Genomic DNA, 13454 nt, shown 5'->3' on the forward strand with positions numbered 1-13454 from the left:
GACAAAAAGATGGGGAAGACCTTTAAGTAACTACTCTTTTCAATTTCAGAGAAGGGACTTGATGATAAAAAGGTATGGGAGTGATTCTACTGTGTCTCTATCCCTGGCTTTCTGGTAAGGGCAGAATTTACCTACAGCCTTCTTAATTTGTTCTGGATATAATCTACACCTGTAAAACCACACCCAGCAAGTAGGTTAAAATCTAGCAGAAACAAATAGATGCTGTCCTCAGATTAAAGCTAATGGACCCTGCACAACTTTGATCCTCTTGACAACTGTTAGACCTCTAAGACTCTAGACCCTGCTTTCCTCCAGAACCAGCCTATGCCCTAAAATAGGCCTACACGTTTTTCTAACATCTTCTTTTGCTTCCAGAAGCAAGACATATTTAAAAATTGGAATATTCCTGATTGGGAAAGGAGCTTAAGTTGAATTGAATCAAGGGAATTTAGAGAAATAATCATTGAGTTTAGAAACCCATGGATATACTCCCTCTTTTCTTTAGCCATTTTTTGGATAAGTGTATTCTTTTTTTAATTTATTTTTTATTTATTTTCAGCATAACAGAACATAGGCAGTAATCTCTTCGATATCAGCCACAGCAACTTCTTTCAAGATATGTCTCCAAAGGCAAAGGAAACAAAACCAAAATAAACTTCTGGGACTTCGTCAGAATCAAAAGCTTCTGCACAGCAAAGGAAACAGTCAAGAAAACAAAAAGGCAACCCATGGAATGGGAGAAGATATTTGCAAATGACAGTACAGACAAAAGGTTGATATCCAGGATCTATAAAGAACTCCTCAAACTCAACACACACAAAACAGATAATCATATCAAAAAATGGGAAGAAGATATGAACAGACACTCCCCCAATGAAGACATACAAATGGCTATCAGACACATGAAAAAATGTTCATCATCACTAGCCATCAGGCTAGTGATTAAAACCACATTGAGATATTACCTTACACCAGTTAGAATGGCCAAAATTAGCAAGACAGGAAACAACATGTGTTGGAGGGGAGGTGGAGAAAGGGGAACCCTCTTCCACTGTTGGTGGGAATGCAAGTTGGTGCAGCCACTTTGGAGAACAGTGTGGAGATTTCTCAAGAAATTAAAAATAGAACTTCCCTATGACCCTGCCATTTCACTACTGGGTATTTACCCCAAAGATACAGATGTCGTGAAAAGAAGGGCCATCTGTACCCTGATGTTTATAGCAGCAATGGTACAGTCACCAAACTGTGGAAAGAACCAAGATGCCCTTCAACCGCTGAATGGATAAGGAAGATGTGGTCCATATACACTATGGAGTATTATGCCTCCATCAGAAAGGATGAATACCCAACTTTTATGCCTCCATCAGAAAGGATGAATACCCAACTTTTGTAGCAACATGGATGGGACTGGAAGAGATTAGGCTGAGTGAAATCAGTCAAGCAGAGAGAGTCAATTATCATAGGGTTTCACTTATTTGTGGAGCATAACAAATAGCATGGTGGACATGGGGAATTAGGAGAAGGGAGTTGGGGGAAATTGGAAGGGAAGGTGAACCATGAGAGACTATGGACTCTGAAAAACAATCTGAGAGGTTTTAAGTGGTGGGGGGGTGGGAGGTTGGGGGATCCAGGTGAAGGGTATTAGAGAGGGCACAGATTGCATGGAGCACTGGGTGTGGCACAAAAACAATGAATACTGTTAAGCCATTTTTTAAAATAAAAACAACTTTTATAGTCACATTAACAAGTTGAGTTATAATTTTGTTCCAGTTTAAAAAGCTTTGATTTATTTCCACATTTGATTGGTTGATTTCTGCTTTCTTCCATTGCCCTCTAATCTCAGTGGGTCTTAGATGGTTTCCCCATTATGCCCTAGAAAGTAGTTGTATATAACTGATGCTTTAAATTATAAGAGAGAAAAATGAAATATCAGCTATATAAAATTACTTCTGAAAGTAGTTGATTTAGTATAAGAAGAACTTTACTAGCTTACACCCTTAAATTCCACATAGGAGGGAAATCATATGATATTTTTCTTTTTCTGACATTTTTTGCTTAGCAAAATACTCTTTAGCTCCATCCATCTCATTGCAAATGTTAAGATTTAATTCATTTTTATGGCTGAGTAATATTCCATTGTATATATGTACCATTTCTTCTTTACCCATTCATCAGTTGATGGACATTTGGGCTGTTTCTGTAATTTGGCTATTGTTGATAGTGCTGTTATAAACATTAGGGTGATTGTATTCCTTTGAATTAGTGTTTTTATATGCTTTGAGAAAATACCTCATACTATGATTGCTGAATATAGAGTAGTTTTATTTTTAACTTTTTACAGAAGCTCCATACTGTTTTCCAGAGTGGCTTTAACAGCTTGCATTCCCACCAAGAGTGTAAGAGGGTTCCCCTATTTCCACATTGTTGCCAACATATGTTGTTTCATATGTTCTTAATTTCAGCTATTCTGACAGGTGTGAGGTAGTAGTTCATTGTAGTTTTTTTTTTCAATTTATTTATTTTCAGAAAAACATTATTCATTATTTTTTCACCACACCCAGTGCTCCATGCAAGCCGTGCCCTCTATAATACCCACCACCTGGTACCCCAACCTCCCACCCCCCCCCGCCGCTTCAAACCCCTCAGATTGTTTTTCAGAGTCCATAGTCTCTTATGGTTCACCTCCCCTTCCAATTTGCCCAAATTCCCTACTCCTCTCTAACGCCCCTTGTCCTCCATGCTATTTGTTATGCTCCACAAATAAGTGAAACCATAAGATAATTATCATATGGTTTCATTGTAGTTTTGATTTGTATTTCCCTGGTGATAAGTGATGGTAAGCATATTTTCATGTGTCTGTTAGCCATTTGGATGTCTTCTTTGGAAAAATGTCTATTCATGTCTTCTGCCTATTTCTTAACTGTATTAGTTTGGGGGGATGTTGAGTTTGGTAAGATTCTTATATATTTTGGATACTAACCTTTTATTAGATAACACCATTTGCAAGTATCTTCTCCCAATCTGTAGGTTGCTTTTTAGTTTTGTTGATTGTTTCCTTTGTTGTGCAAATTTTTACTTTGATGTAGTCTCAAAAGTCTTTTTTTTTTTCCTCTTGTTTCCCTTGCCTCAGGAGACATATTTAGAAAAAAAAATGTTGCTATGGCCAATGTCAGAGAAATTACTGCCTGTGTTCTCTTTTAAGATTTTTATGGTTTCAAGGCTCACATTTAGGTCTTTCATCCATTTTGAGATGTTTGTTTTTGTATTATAAAAGTGATCCACTCTAGTTTTCCCAACACCATTTGTTGGAGAGACTGTATTATTCCCATTGGCTAGTCTTTCTTTGCTTTGTCAAAGATGAATTGACCATATAGTTGTGGATTTATTTCAGAGTTTTCTATTCTGCTCTATTTATCTATGTGTCAACTTTTGTGTGGCTACCATATTGTTTTGTTTACTACAGTTTTCTAATATAACTGAAGTCCAGAATTGTGATACCTCCAGCATTCTTTTTTCAAAATTACTTTGGTTATTCAGGGTTTTTTTCTTTTCTGCTTCCATACAAATTTTAGGACTAGTTGTTCTAGATCTGTGAAAAATGCTGTTGGTATTTTGATAGAGATTACATTAAATGTGTGCATTGCATTGAAGAGTGTAGATATTTTAACAATATTTTTTCTTCCAATCCATGAGCATAGAAAGTTTTTTTCATTTCTTTGTTTTGTCTTCAATTTATATAGTATTATGCCTTCTGCAGATAATGAAAGTTTTACCTCTTCCTTACAGATTTGAATAGCTTTATTTCTTTTCCTCTCTGATTGCTATAGCAAGGACTTCCAGTACTATGTTGAATAAAAGTGGTGAGAGTTGATATCCTTGTTGTTTCCCTTTGAAAATTTGGAAAAATCCTATTGAGGATGATGTTGTCTGTGGTTTTTTCATAGATGGCCTTTATTATGTTGAGGTATGTTCCTTCTGAACCTACTTTGTTGAGGGCTTTTATTGTGAATTGATCGTGTAATTTGTCAAATGCCTTTTCTGTTTCTATTGAGATGACCATATGGCTTTGTATCCTTTCCTTTACTGATACAATGTTATCATTTTGAGTGATTTGCAAATATTGAAGCACACTTGTATCCCAGAAAAAAATCCCATTTGATGATAGTGAATAATTTTTAAAGTATTGTTAGATTCTTTTGCTAGTATTTTGTTATGGATTTTTGCATTTATACTCAACAGAGATATTGGCCTCTAGTTCTCTTTTATGGTGTGCTTATCTGATTTTGGTATCAAAGTGATACCTGCCTCATAAAATGAATTTGGAAGTTTTCCTTCTTCTATTTATTTAAATAGTTTGAGAAGAATAGGTATTAACTCTTTTTTAAATATCTGTTAGAATTTGCTTTTGAAGCCATCTTGTCCTGGACTTATGTTTATTGGGAGTTTTTGATTACTGATTCAGTCTCCTTATTGGTGTTCAGTCTGCTCAAATGTTCTCTTTCTTCCTGCTTTGGTTTTCGTAGGTGATATATATCTAGGACTTTATCCATTTCTTCTATGTTGCTTAATTTGTTGGCATAGAGTTTTTCATAATATTCTCTTACAATTTTTTGTATTTCTGTGGTGTTGGCTATTTTTCCCCTTTCACTGGTGCATTCGTCTATTTGAGTCCTTTCTGTTCTTCCCCTCCCCTTTTGTTTTTGTTTTTATTTTTGGTTTTTTTTTTGTGTGTGTGTGTTGTTGTTGTTTGATGAGTCTGGATAGAGGATTTTGTTGTCAATTTTGTTGATCTTTTCAAAGAACCAACTCCTGATCATTGATGTGTTCTATTGCTATTCTACTGCTTTGAAGTTTGTTTCTGTTTCTGTTTGTGAGGTTTATTTAAGTTTTCTATATAATTTATTTATTCTCTAATCTTTATTATGTCCTTTGATAGTTTTGTGTTTTGTTCATTGTTGTTGTTGTTGTTGTTGTTTCCTAACTCCTTTAAGTGTAAGGGTAGATTTATTTAAGTTTGTTTTGTTTTGTTTTGCTTTGTTCTGTTTTTTTGCTTCATAAGGTAAGCCTGTATTTCTAGATTCTTCCCTTTTAGAATATCTTCCGCTGTATCCCAGAGGTTTTGGACCACTGTGTTTTCAGTTTTGTTTGTCTTCACACACTTTTTGATTTCTTCTTCATTTTCTTGTTACCTCCTCATTGTTTAGTAGAATGTTATTTAACCTCCATGTATTTGTGGTCTTCCTGGATTTTTTTCTTGTGGTTGATTTCTAGTTTCATAGCATTGTGATTGAAACATGATTTTGATCTCTTTTAATTTATTGAGGCTTATTTTGTGGCCTAATATGTGATCTATTCTGGAAAATGTCAATATACACTTTAACCAAATGGAGGGTTACAGAAGGGAGGGGTGTGGAGATAGGGTAAGTGCATGATGGGTATTAAGGAGGGCACATGTGGTGATGAGCACTGGGTGTTATACACACTGAACACTATATCAAAAACTAATGATATACTATATGCTGGCTAACTAAACATAATAAAAAATAGAAAAATAAAATAAAATTAATGTGTATTCAGCTGTTTTAGGATGGAATGTTCTAAATATGTCTGTTATATCCATGTGGTTTAGTGTGTCATTCAAATCCAGTTTCCTTGTTGATTTTCTGTTTAGATCATCTGTCTATCAAGGTAAGTGGGGTGTTAAAGTCCCCTAATATTTTGTATTACTATGGATTATTTCTTTTATGTTTGTTATTAACTGTTTCATGTATTTGGGTGCTCCCATGTTCAATTCACATATATTTACAATTATTATATCTTCTTGTTGGATTGTCCCCTTTATCATTATATAATGTCCTCTTTGACTTTTTCTACAGACTTTGTTTTATTTAAATTTTTTTATTAACATATAATGTATTATTAGCCCCAGGAGTACAGGTCTGTGAATTGCCAGGTTTACACACTTCACAGCACTCACCATAGCACATACTTTCTCCAATGTCCATAACCCAATCACCCTCGCCCTATGTCTCCTCCAGCAATCCTCAGTTTGTTTTGAGAGATTAAGAGTCTCTTATGGTTTGTCTCCCTCCCAATCTATCTTGTTTCATTTATTCCCTTCCTATCCCCAGACTTTGTTTTAAAGTCTGTTTTGTCTGGTATAAGTATTGCTACCCTGAATTTCTTTTTTACTTAATTATTTTTTTCCAGTGTTCCAAAATTCATTGTTTATGCACCACACCCAGAGTTCCATGCAATACATGCCCCCCCCCATCATACCCACCACCAGGCTCACCCAACCCCCATCACCCTCCCTTCTAAAACCCTCAGTTTGTTTCTTGGAGTCCATGGTCTCTCATGGTTTGTCTCCCCCTCTGATTGCCCCCAACTCACCTCTAGACATCCATTTGCATGATAAATATTTCTCTTTCCCCTTAGTCTACAATCTGTAGACTGTAGATTGTATATTGTAGACCCTACAATCTATAGGTGTCTTTAGCTCTGAAATGAGTCTCTTATAAGCAGCATATAGATGGGTCTGAACTTTTTATGCATTCTGTCACCCTGTGTCTTTTGATGGAGTATTTTCTCCATTAACATTCAATGTAATTGTTTATAGATATGTATTTATTACCATTTTGTTACTTGTTTTGTGTTTGTTTTTGTAGTTTTTCTCCAATTGTTTCTTCTTTCTCTCTTTCATGGTTTTTTGGTTTCTTTAGTGATATACCTGGATTCTTTGCTCTTTAGTTTTTGCATATCCATTACTCTGATTTGTGGTTACCATTCCATTTATATGTAACATCTTCTGCATATACCTGTCTATATTAAGCTGATGGTCATTTATTTTTGAATTCATTCTTTACTCCTCTCCCCTCTACATTTCAGATATTTGGTATCATATTTTACATCCTTTTATTTTACCTTCTTATTTTTCTTACTCTTACTTATGTTTTTTCTTATTATGTTCAGTTAGCCACTTTATAGTACATCATTAGTTTTCAATGATTCATTAGTTACATATAACACCCAGTGCTCATTATGACATGTGCCCTCTTTAATACCCATCACCCAGTTAGCCTCTCCCTCAACCACTCCCCTCTGAAATCATCAGTTTGTTTTCCAGGGTCCATAGTCAATCATGGTTCATCTCCCTCTCTGATGCCTCCTTCTTCCGATTTCCCTCCCTTCCCTTATGGTCCTCCATGCTATTGCTTATGTTTCACATGTCAGTGAAACTATATGATAATTGTCTTTCACTGCTTGACTTACTTCACTTAGCATAATTCCCTCCAGATCCATCCATGTTGATGCAAATGGTGGGTATTCATCCTTTTCAATAGCTGAATAATATTCCATTTTATATATGTTCCACACCTGTTTTATCCACTCATCTGTTGAAGGGCATCTTGGCTCCTTCCACACTTTTGCTATTGTGGACATTACTGCTATGAACATTGGTGTGCATATGCCTCTTATTTTCACTACATCTGTATCTTTGGGTTAAATACCTAGTAGTGCAATTTCTGGGTCATAGCATAGCTCTATTTTTTAACATCTTGAGGAAACTCCATACTGTTTTGCAGAGTGGCTGTACCAGCTTGTGTTCCCACCAACAATGTAAGAGGGTTCCCCTTTCTCCAGATCCTTGTTAATATTTGTTGTTTCCTTCATTGTTAGTTTTTGCCATTATAACTGATGTAAGGTAGTATCTCATTGTGGTTTTGATTTGTATTTCCCTGATGGCTAATGAAGTTGAGAATTTTTCATATGTCTGTCAGACATTTGTATGTCTTCTTTGGAAAAGTGTCTGTTCATGTCTTCTGCCAGTTTTTTGACTGGGTTATTAGTTTTTTGAGTGTTGAGTTTAAGAAGTTCTTTATGGATCTTGGATACGAGCCCTTTATCTGTAATGTTATTTTTAAGTATCATCTCCCATTCCATGGGCTACCTCTTAGTTTCGTTGACTGTTTCCTTCACTGTGCAAAAGGTTTATCTTGATGAATTCCCAAAAGCTCAATTTTGTTTTTGTTTCTCTTGTCTTTGGAGACATGTCTTGAAAGAAGTTGCTGTGGCTGATGTCGAAGAAGTTATTGTTTATGTTCTCCTCTAGGATTTTGACTGATTTCTGTCTCACATTGAGGTCTTTCATCCATTTTTAGTTTATCTTTGTGTAGGATGTAAGAGAATGGTTCAGTTTCATTCTTCTATATGTAGCTGTCCAATTTTCCCAGAACCACTTATTTGAAGAGACTGTGTTTTTTCCATCGGATTTTTTTTCCTGATTTGTCAAAGATTGGTTGACCATAGAGGTGAAGGTCCATTTCTGGAGTCTCTATTCTATTTCATTGGTCTACGTGTCTGTTTTTGTGCAATACCATGCTGTCTTGGTGATCACAGTTTTGTAATATAGCTTGAAGTGTGATGTGATGCTCCCAGCTTTGTTTTTCTTTTTCATCATTCCCTTGGCATTTAGGGGTCCTTTCTGGATCCATAAAAATTTACTTGTTGTTTTTATTTTCCACTCACAGAGTGCCCCTTATCATTTCTCGTAGGACTGGTTTAGTGGTCATAAGTTATTTTAACTTTAATTGTCTTCATCTCTCTTTCTATTCTGAATGATAGCCTTGCTGGGTAAAGTATTCTTTTTTTTTTTTTTAAGTTTTCATCTTTAATGAAATGACCTTGGAAATAACGTACATTTCCATGACACCAATACTACAGTTTTCGGAGTCACAGTAAGATACACAGAATTATATCCGTAATTAATATGAATGCCAACATTTCAAGCAGTATTTTCTGTTACATGGCAAACAAAATCAAGAAAGCAACCATCAAACAAAAGAGACCCATAGCTTCAGACAAGGCAAATCCCAGGATAGCATAGGAGAACAGCTGCTGCTTCAGCGAAGGGTTTCTGGCATAACCAATGATAAGGCTGCCAAAGACTGTTCCAATACCAGCACCAGAACCAGCCACTCCCACTGTTGCAGCACCTACACCAATAAATTTGGCAGCAGTATCAATGTCTCTGCTTATTGCACTGGTCTGAAACTCCCTCTGGATTAGTTGAGACACACCATTCTGGGCTCCATTAAATACCGTAGAGCCCTCTCCAGTCCTAGCCTCTGGTCGAGATAACACTGATGCAGAAATCGGTCTGTATGCAACTCTGGATCCAGCTCGGATCAGAGCAGGGGTGAAGGCTAGCTTGGCACAGGTGAACATCTTACACTCTTCGGGGCGGCGCGGCTGGAGGACCTGGGTGACGGCCGATGTGGGCTCCTCTCCCGCTTCCCTTCTTCCCGGGAGGTGGCGGCGGCAACGACCTGGGTAAAGTATTCTTGGCTGCAGATTTTTTTCTTTCAGCTTCTTGAATCCATGATGCCACTCCCTTTTGGCCTGTAAATTTTCTTTGAACAATCAGCTGATAGCTTAATGGGGTTTCTTTGTATGTGTCTTATTTTCTCCTACAATATTAAAAATTCTTTTTTTAATCAGGTTTTTTTTTTTTTTTTTTTTTTTTTGCTATTTTAATTACTGTGTGTCTTGGTGTAGACCTGCTTGTGTTTAATTTGTTTGAGGATGTTTGTGCCTTCTGAATCTGGATCTTTCTTTCCTTCCAGGAAGGAAAAACTTCTTAGGAAGTTTTTAACTATTATTTCTTCAAATACATTTTCTTCCCTCCTTTCTCCCTCTTCTCCTTCTGGGATCCCTATAATGAGAATGTTTTTCTGTTGATGGAATCACTGAGTTCTCTAAATCTATTTTCATTATGTACTATTTGTCTTTGTCTTGTTCAACTTGATTGCTTTCCATTACTGTGTTCTCTAGGTCACTGATATATTCCACTAATTCCTGTAACCTACTATTTATTCCTTTTATTACATTTTTAGATTTTATATAATGAGTTCTACTTTGGTATGTTATTTTTTTAACTCTTTGTCAGGGATCTCACTGATGTCTTTCACACTTTTCTGAAATCCAATGGTTATCTTTATGATCATTACTTTAAATTCTGTATCAGATATATTATTTCTCTTTTGCTTAGATCTCCTGCTATGGCTTTGTCTTGTACATTCATTTGGGATATATTTCTCCATTTCCTCATTTTCTCATCTCTCTGTGTCTGTTTCTGTGTGTTAGGAAGATGAGCCATGTCTTCTGCTCTTGAAAATAGTGGCTTTATGAAGAAGAGGTCTTGTAATGCCCTATAGGGCAATATCCCTTGTTCACCAGAACCTGGCATTTCAGAGGAGTCTCCTATGGGTGTTGCTTGTGTCTGAGTTGCTTTTTCTTTCATTCCAGAAGTCTGCATTGATCATTTGCCTATTTGGGGCTATGCTTGCTCTCTATGATATTAGTGATATCTGGGCAGGCAGGCTCTGAGGCATCATGACAGCTGATGGGCCCAAATTTGCATTGAGCCACTAGTCCCAAGCTGATTTCCCTCAAAGTGGTAGAAGCCCAGTGCATAGTTGCACATCAGGAGTAGAGGGCATGGGCTTGTGGTGTCTGTAGGCAGGGCAGCTGGGCCTGGTGTCTGGGGGTCAAGCATGGTGGCTGGGCAGGGTATGTATAGTGATAGCAAGATTTGCACTGAGCCACAAATCTACAAAATGATACTGAACCCAGGGCAGAAGCCAGCAGGCCTGGAGTGGGCAAACCCTCAGAACTCAGAACTTGTGGATGGGCACACTGTTAGCCGGTTAGGTAGTAAGTGTCTGGGCAACTCCACCTCCAAGAGGTGGATTTGTATTTATGCTTGAGGTTGGGAGGGGAAGAAAAATGGTGACTGCCAGCTCCTTTGTTCCCAGAGAATTCCCCCAACAGGCTCTGACATCAGCATAATCATATCTCCCTCCCTCCTGTGGGAACTGTGGCTTTTATGTTGCTTCTCTTTGGGCTATTGTATCTTTAAGGGCAGAGACCCAGGTATCACTTGCCCTTCTAGCTTGCCCAGGGCAGAGTCACCTGACTTTTAAAGCTCCAGGCTCCAAGTCCTGCTGGTTATACAAATTCAGGGAATTCAGCCCCTCTGGTTTTCAAGGCCAAACATTGTTAGAAGGATGTGTGGGCTCCCTGGTGCTTCCCCTTTCCACCACTGCAGCTCCCTCCTTCCTGCACACAGCTCCCAACCAACACTCTGCCTTTCCCAACTTCTCAGAGGCAGCTTCTCCAGAGTCAGTGGTAGAGTTTGTTCTATCGGTGTTTGGATCACTCTCAGGTTTATTGACATGGATGTCAGTGATTTCTTGTTGTAAACATGGGAAAGGATGAGCTGATACTCCTACTCCACAATCTTCCCAGCATCCCTCTGTCTTGCTGTTTTAAATTTTTTTTTAATTTTTTAATTATTTATTTATTTGACAGAGATCGCAAGTAGGCAGAGAGATAGGCAGAGAGAGAGGAGGAAGCAGGCTCTCCGCTGAGCAGAGAGCCCGATGCGGGGCTCGATCCCAGGACCCTGGGATCATGACCTGAGCTGAAGGCAGAGGCTTTAACCCACTGAGCCACTCAGGTGCCCCTGTCTTGCTGTTTTAGTGTAGAACTTATGATTCATTCATTCAAAACCATTTATCGAGTGCCTACTATGTGCCAGGTTCAGAGCTAAATACGTGTTATACCAGTTACTACAAAGAAAACTTCATGTGGGGATTAATTTCAGATGGAGTCTCTTGAGAACAGACTTAGTTATCTTCCTGTGATTCTCTTTAAACAATCTCTTCCAACATCTGTTGTCATTTCCGAATTTCAACCCTTGGTACATTATCTTGTTACTACCTGGGCACTACTCTGCCAAGTGCTCTTCACCTCTTCTCACTTCCATGAGGAATAGGGAGGCTTATAGTTGTTTTTGTGAATGAGAAGCATGGTCTAAAACAAATATAGTCCCTAGCAACCTCTGGTAGACACCAGTTTTGCCACAGAAAATCTTTCCAGAGTTAACATATTTTTTTCTTGCTGTTTCTGTTTCCTATGGCCATTGACACGCAGTGAGAGTAAACTTAGCATAGCAGACCTCTTTCCTGGCATAGTATCACAGGTCCTGAGTTATATTCCAAAACAAACTATCCTAAAAACTTAGAATAAGTTTGAAAGTAAATGGGCAAGAAATAGTAGAGAGAATAAAGGCAAGAGAAGGGAAGTATCTTCCCTATAAGCCATGCAGGACTGAAGATGAATTGGGATACCCTAATATTTAAACCAAAAAGGCAATCTTTATATTCTATTTAGATACAGCATTCGCTCCAAACTTAGTAAGATTCAGTATAGTAATCCAGAACCCTTTTCACTGCTTGAGCTTCAACTCTGAAGCCTTATATGGTTCTACCTCCTTCTCCAAGGTCCTTATTTTTCTATACCAGGTGACATGCTGAAAAGTTGGTACTCTCAGCCTAAGAATTTCAGGCATACTATGACTTCTGTACTCTAGGGGTATATTTGAGTGTACCAGAACTTAGGGCACTATTCTTGGGCTCTATACCTGGGCCTGTTTTACCTATGTATCTTATCTTTAGACTCCATTTCTATCCACACTAGTTGGGATGTTCAGTTACCAAATTCTGCTTGAATGTTAAGACACTGCTTTGGTACGTGCTCTTGTGCCAAGCCAGGAACTGTAAGGATTAAACCCAATGTCTATTTTAATTGTGTTCATATCCTATTCTCTTTGTTTTAATGTGACTGACTTTAGTTTTTCCTTTTGGAGCCATTATACAGCTGAACCCCTTGTTTTGTAGGATTTGACCTCTCCTCTATTCTCCTCATGTTGCTTATGAGTAAGATTTGTTCTCCAAAGTATTCTTTCTGCCTTACTGGCACACATAATTGTCTGTCAGAATTGGGGAACCCAGGTACAGGATCTGGACAGCAGGCATGAAATAAGAGCTTCTTAATTTTGAGGCTAGGTCCTCTCCTCAGTTAGGAGTCAATAACATGCATAGTGTTATATCAGACATGACCAAAAATTTGAGAATTCTAACTTATGATTGGTAGGGACAAAGATTCTGGAGTCCTACTGATGAGGGAGTAGGAGGCTGGCTGGGAACGGAGCAGGGGCTGGCGCCTTGCACCCCCTCTCCACCCATTCCCCTTGGTAATATGTGTGGCATTCCACAGGCATCCCTGACTGCCCTAAAAGAAGAGCAAATGGTTATCTTGCAGAGATCACAGTCCTGCAAGGCAGGAGTCTCTCTTGGTTTACAAATGTCCTTGAGATTTACAACAAAGAAGTTACCTTATCAATAGCCCAATTTCCAAAGACACATAACTCAGTTCCTCAAGCCCTAACGTCACCCTCCCCTCCATAAAAAACCGAAGGAGACGGAGGTAGAAGGAAAAGTAAATAAAGTTAAATTTCTTTTAAAACCTAAATCTCACTAACAAGGACGCTTGATAGCAGGAATGTAACATTCTACCAGGAGACTCCCAATTGTCTTTATGTTAGTGCC

At 38.0% G+C, this 13454-nt stretch overlaps 1 protein-coding gene across 1 annotated transcript; it reads right to left on the reverse strand.

The window, feature by feature from the left end:
- Positions 1-8645: 8645 nt before the first annotated feature.
- LOC122896727 (ATP synthase F(0) complex subunit C3, mitochondrial-like) lies at positions 8646-9348 on the reverse strand. Its single transcript, XM_044234776.1, has one exon. The coding sequence runs from the start codon at positions 9226-9228 to the stop codon at positions 8803-8805; it is 426 nt and encodes a 141-aa protein (XP_044090711.1). The 5' UTR covers positions 9229-9348; the 3' UTR covers positions 8646-8802.
- Between the last annotated feature and the right edge of the window lie 4106 nt (positions 9349-13454).

The sequence above is a fragment of the Neovison vison genome, chromosome X (assembly GCF_020171115.1).
Source record: "Neovison vison isolate M4711 chromosome X, ASM_NN_V1, whole genome shotgun sequence".
Taxonomy (NCBI): domain Eukaryota; kingdom Metazoa; phylum Chordata; class Mammalia; order Carnivora; family Mustelidae; genus Neogale; species Neogale vison.

Bases quoted from the DNA above. Each gene is read 5' to 3' on its own strand.
- LOC122896727 (XM_044234776.1), bottom strand. From the start codon at position 9,228: ATGTTCACCTGTGCCAAGCTAGCCTTCACCCCTGCTCTGATCCGAGCT.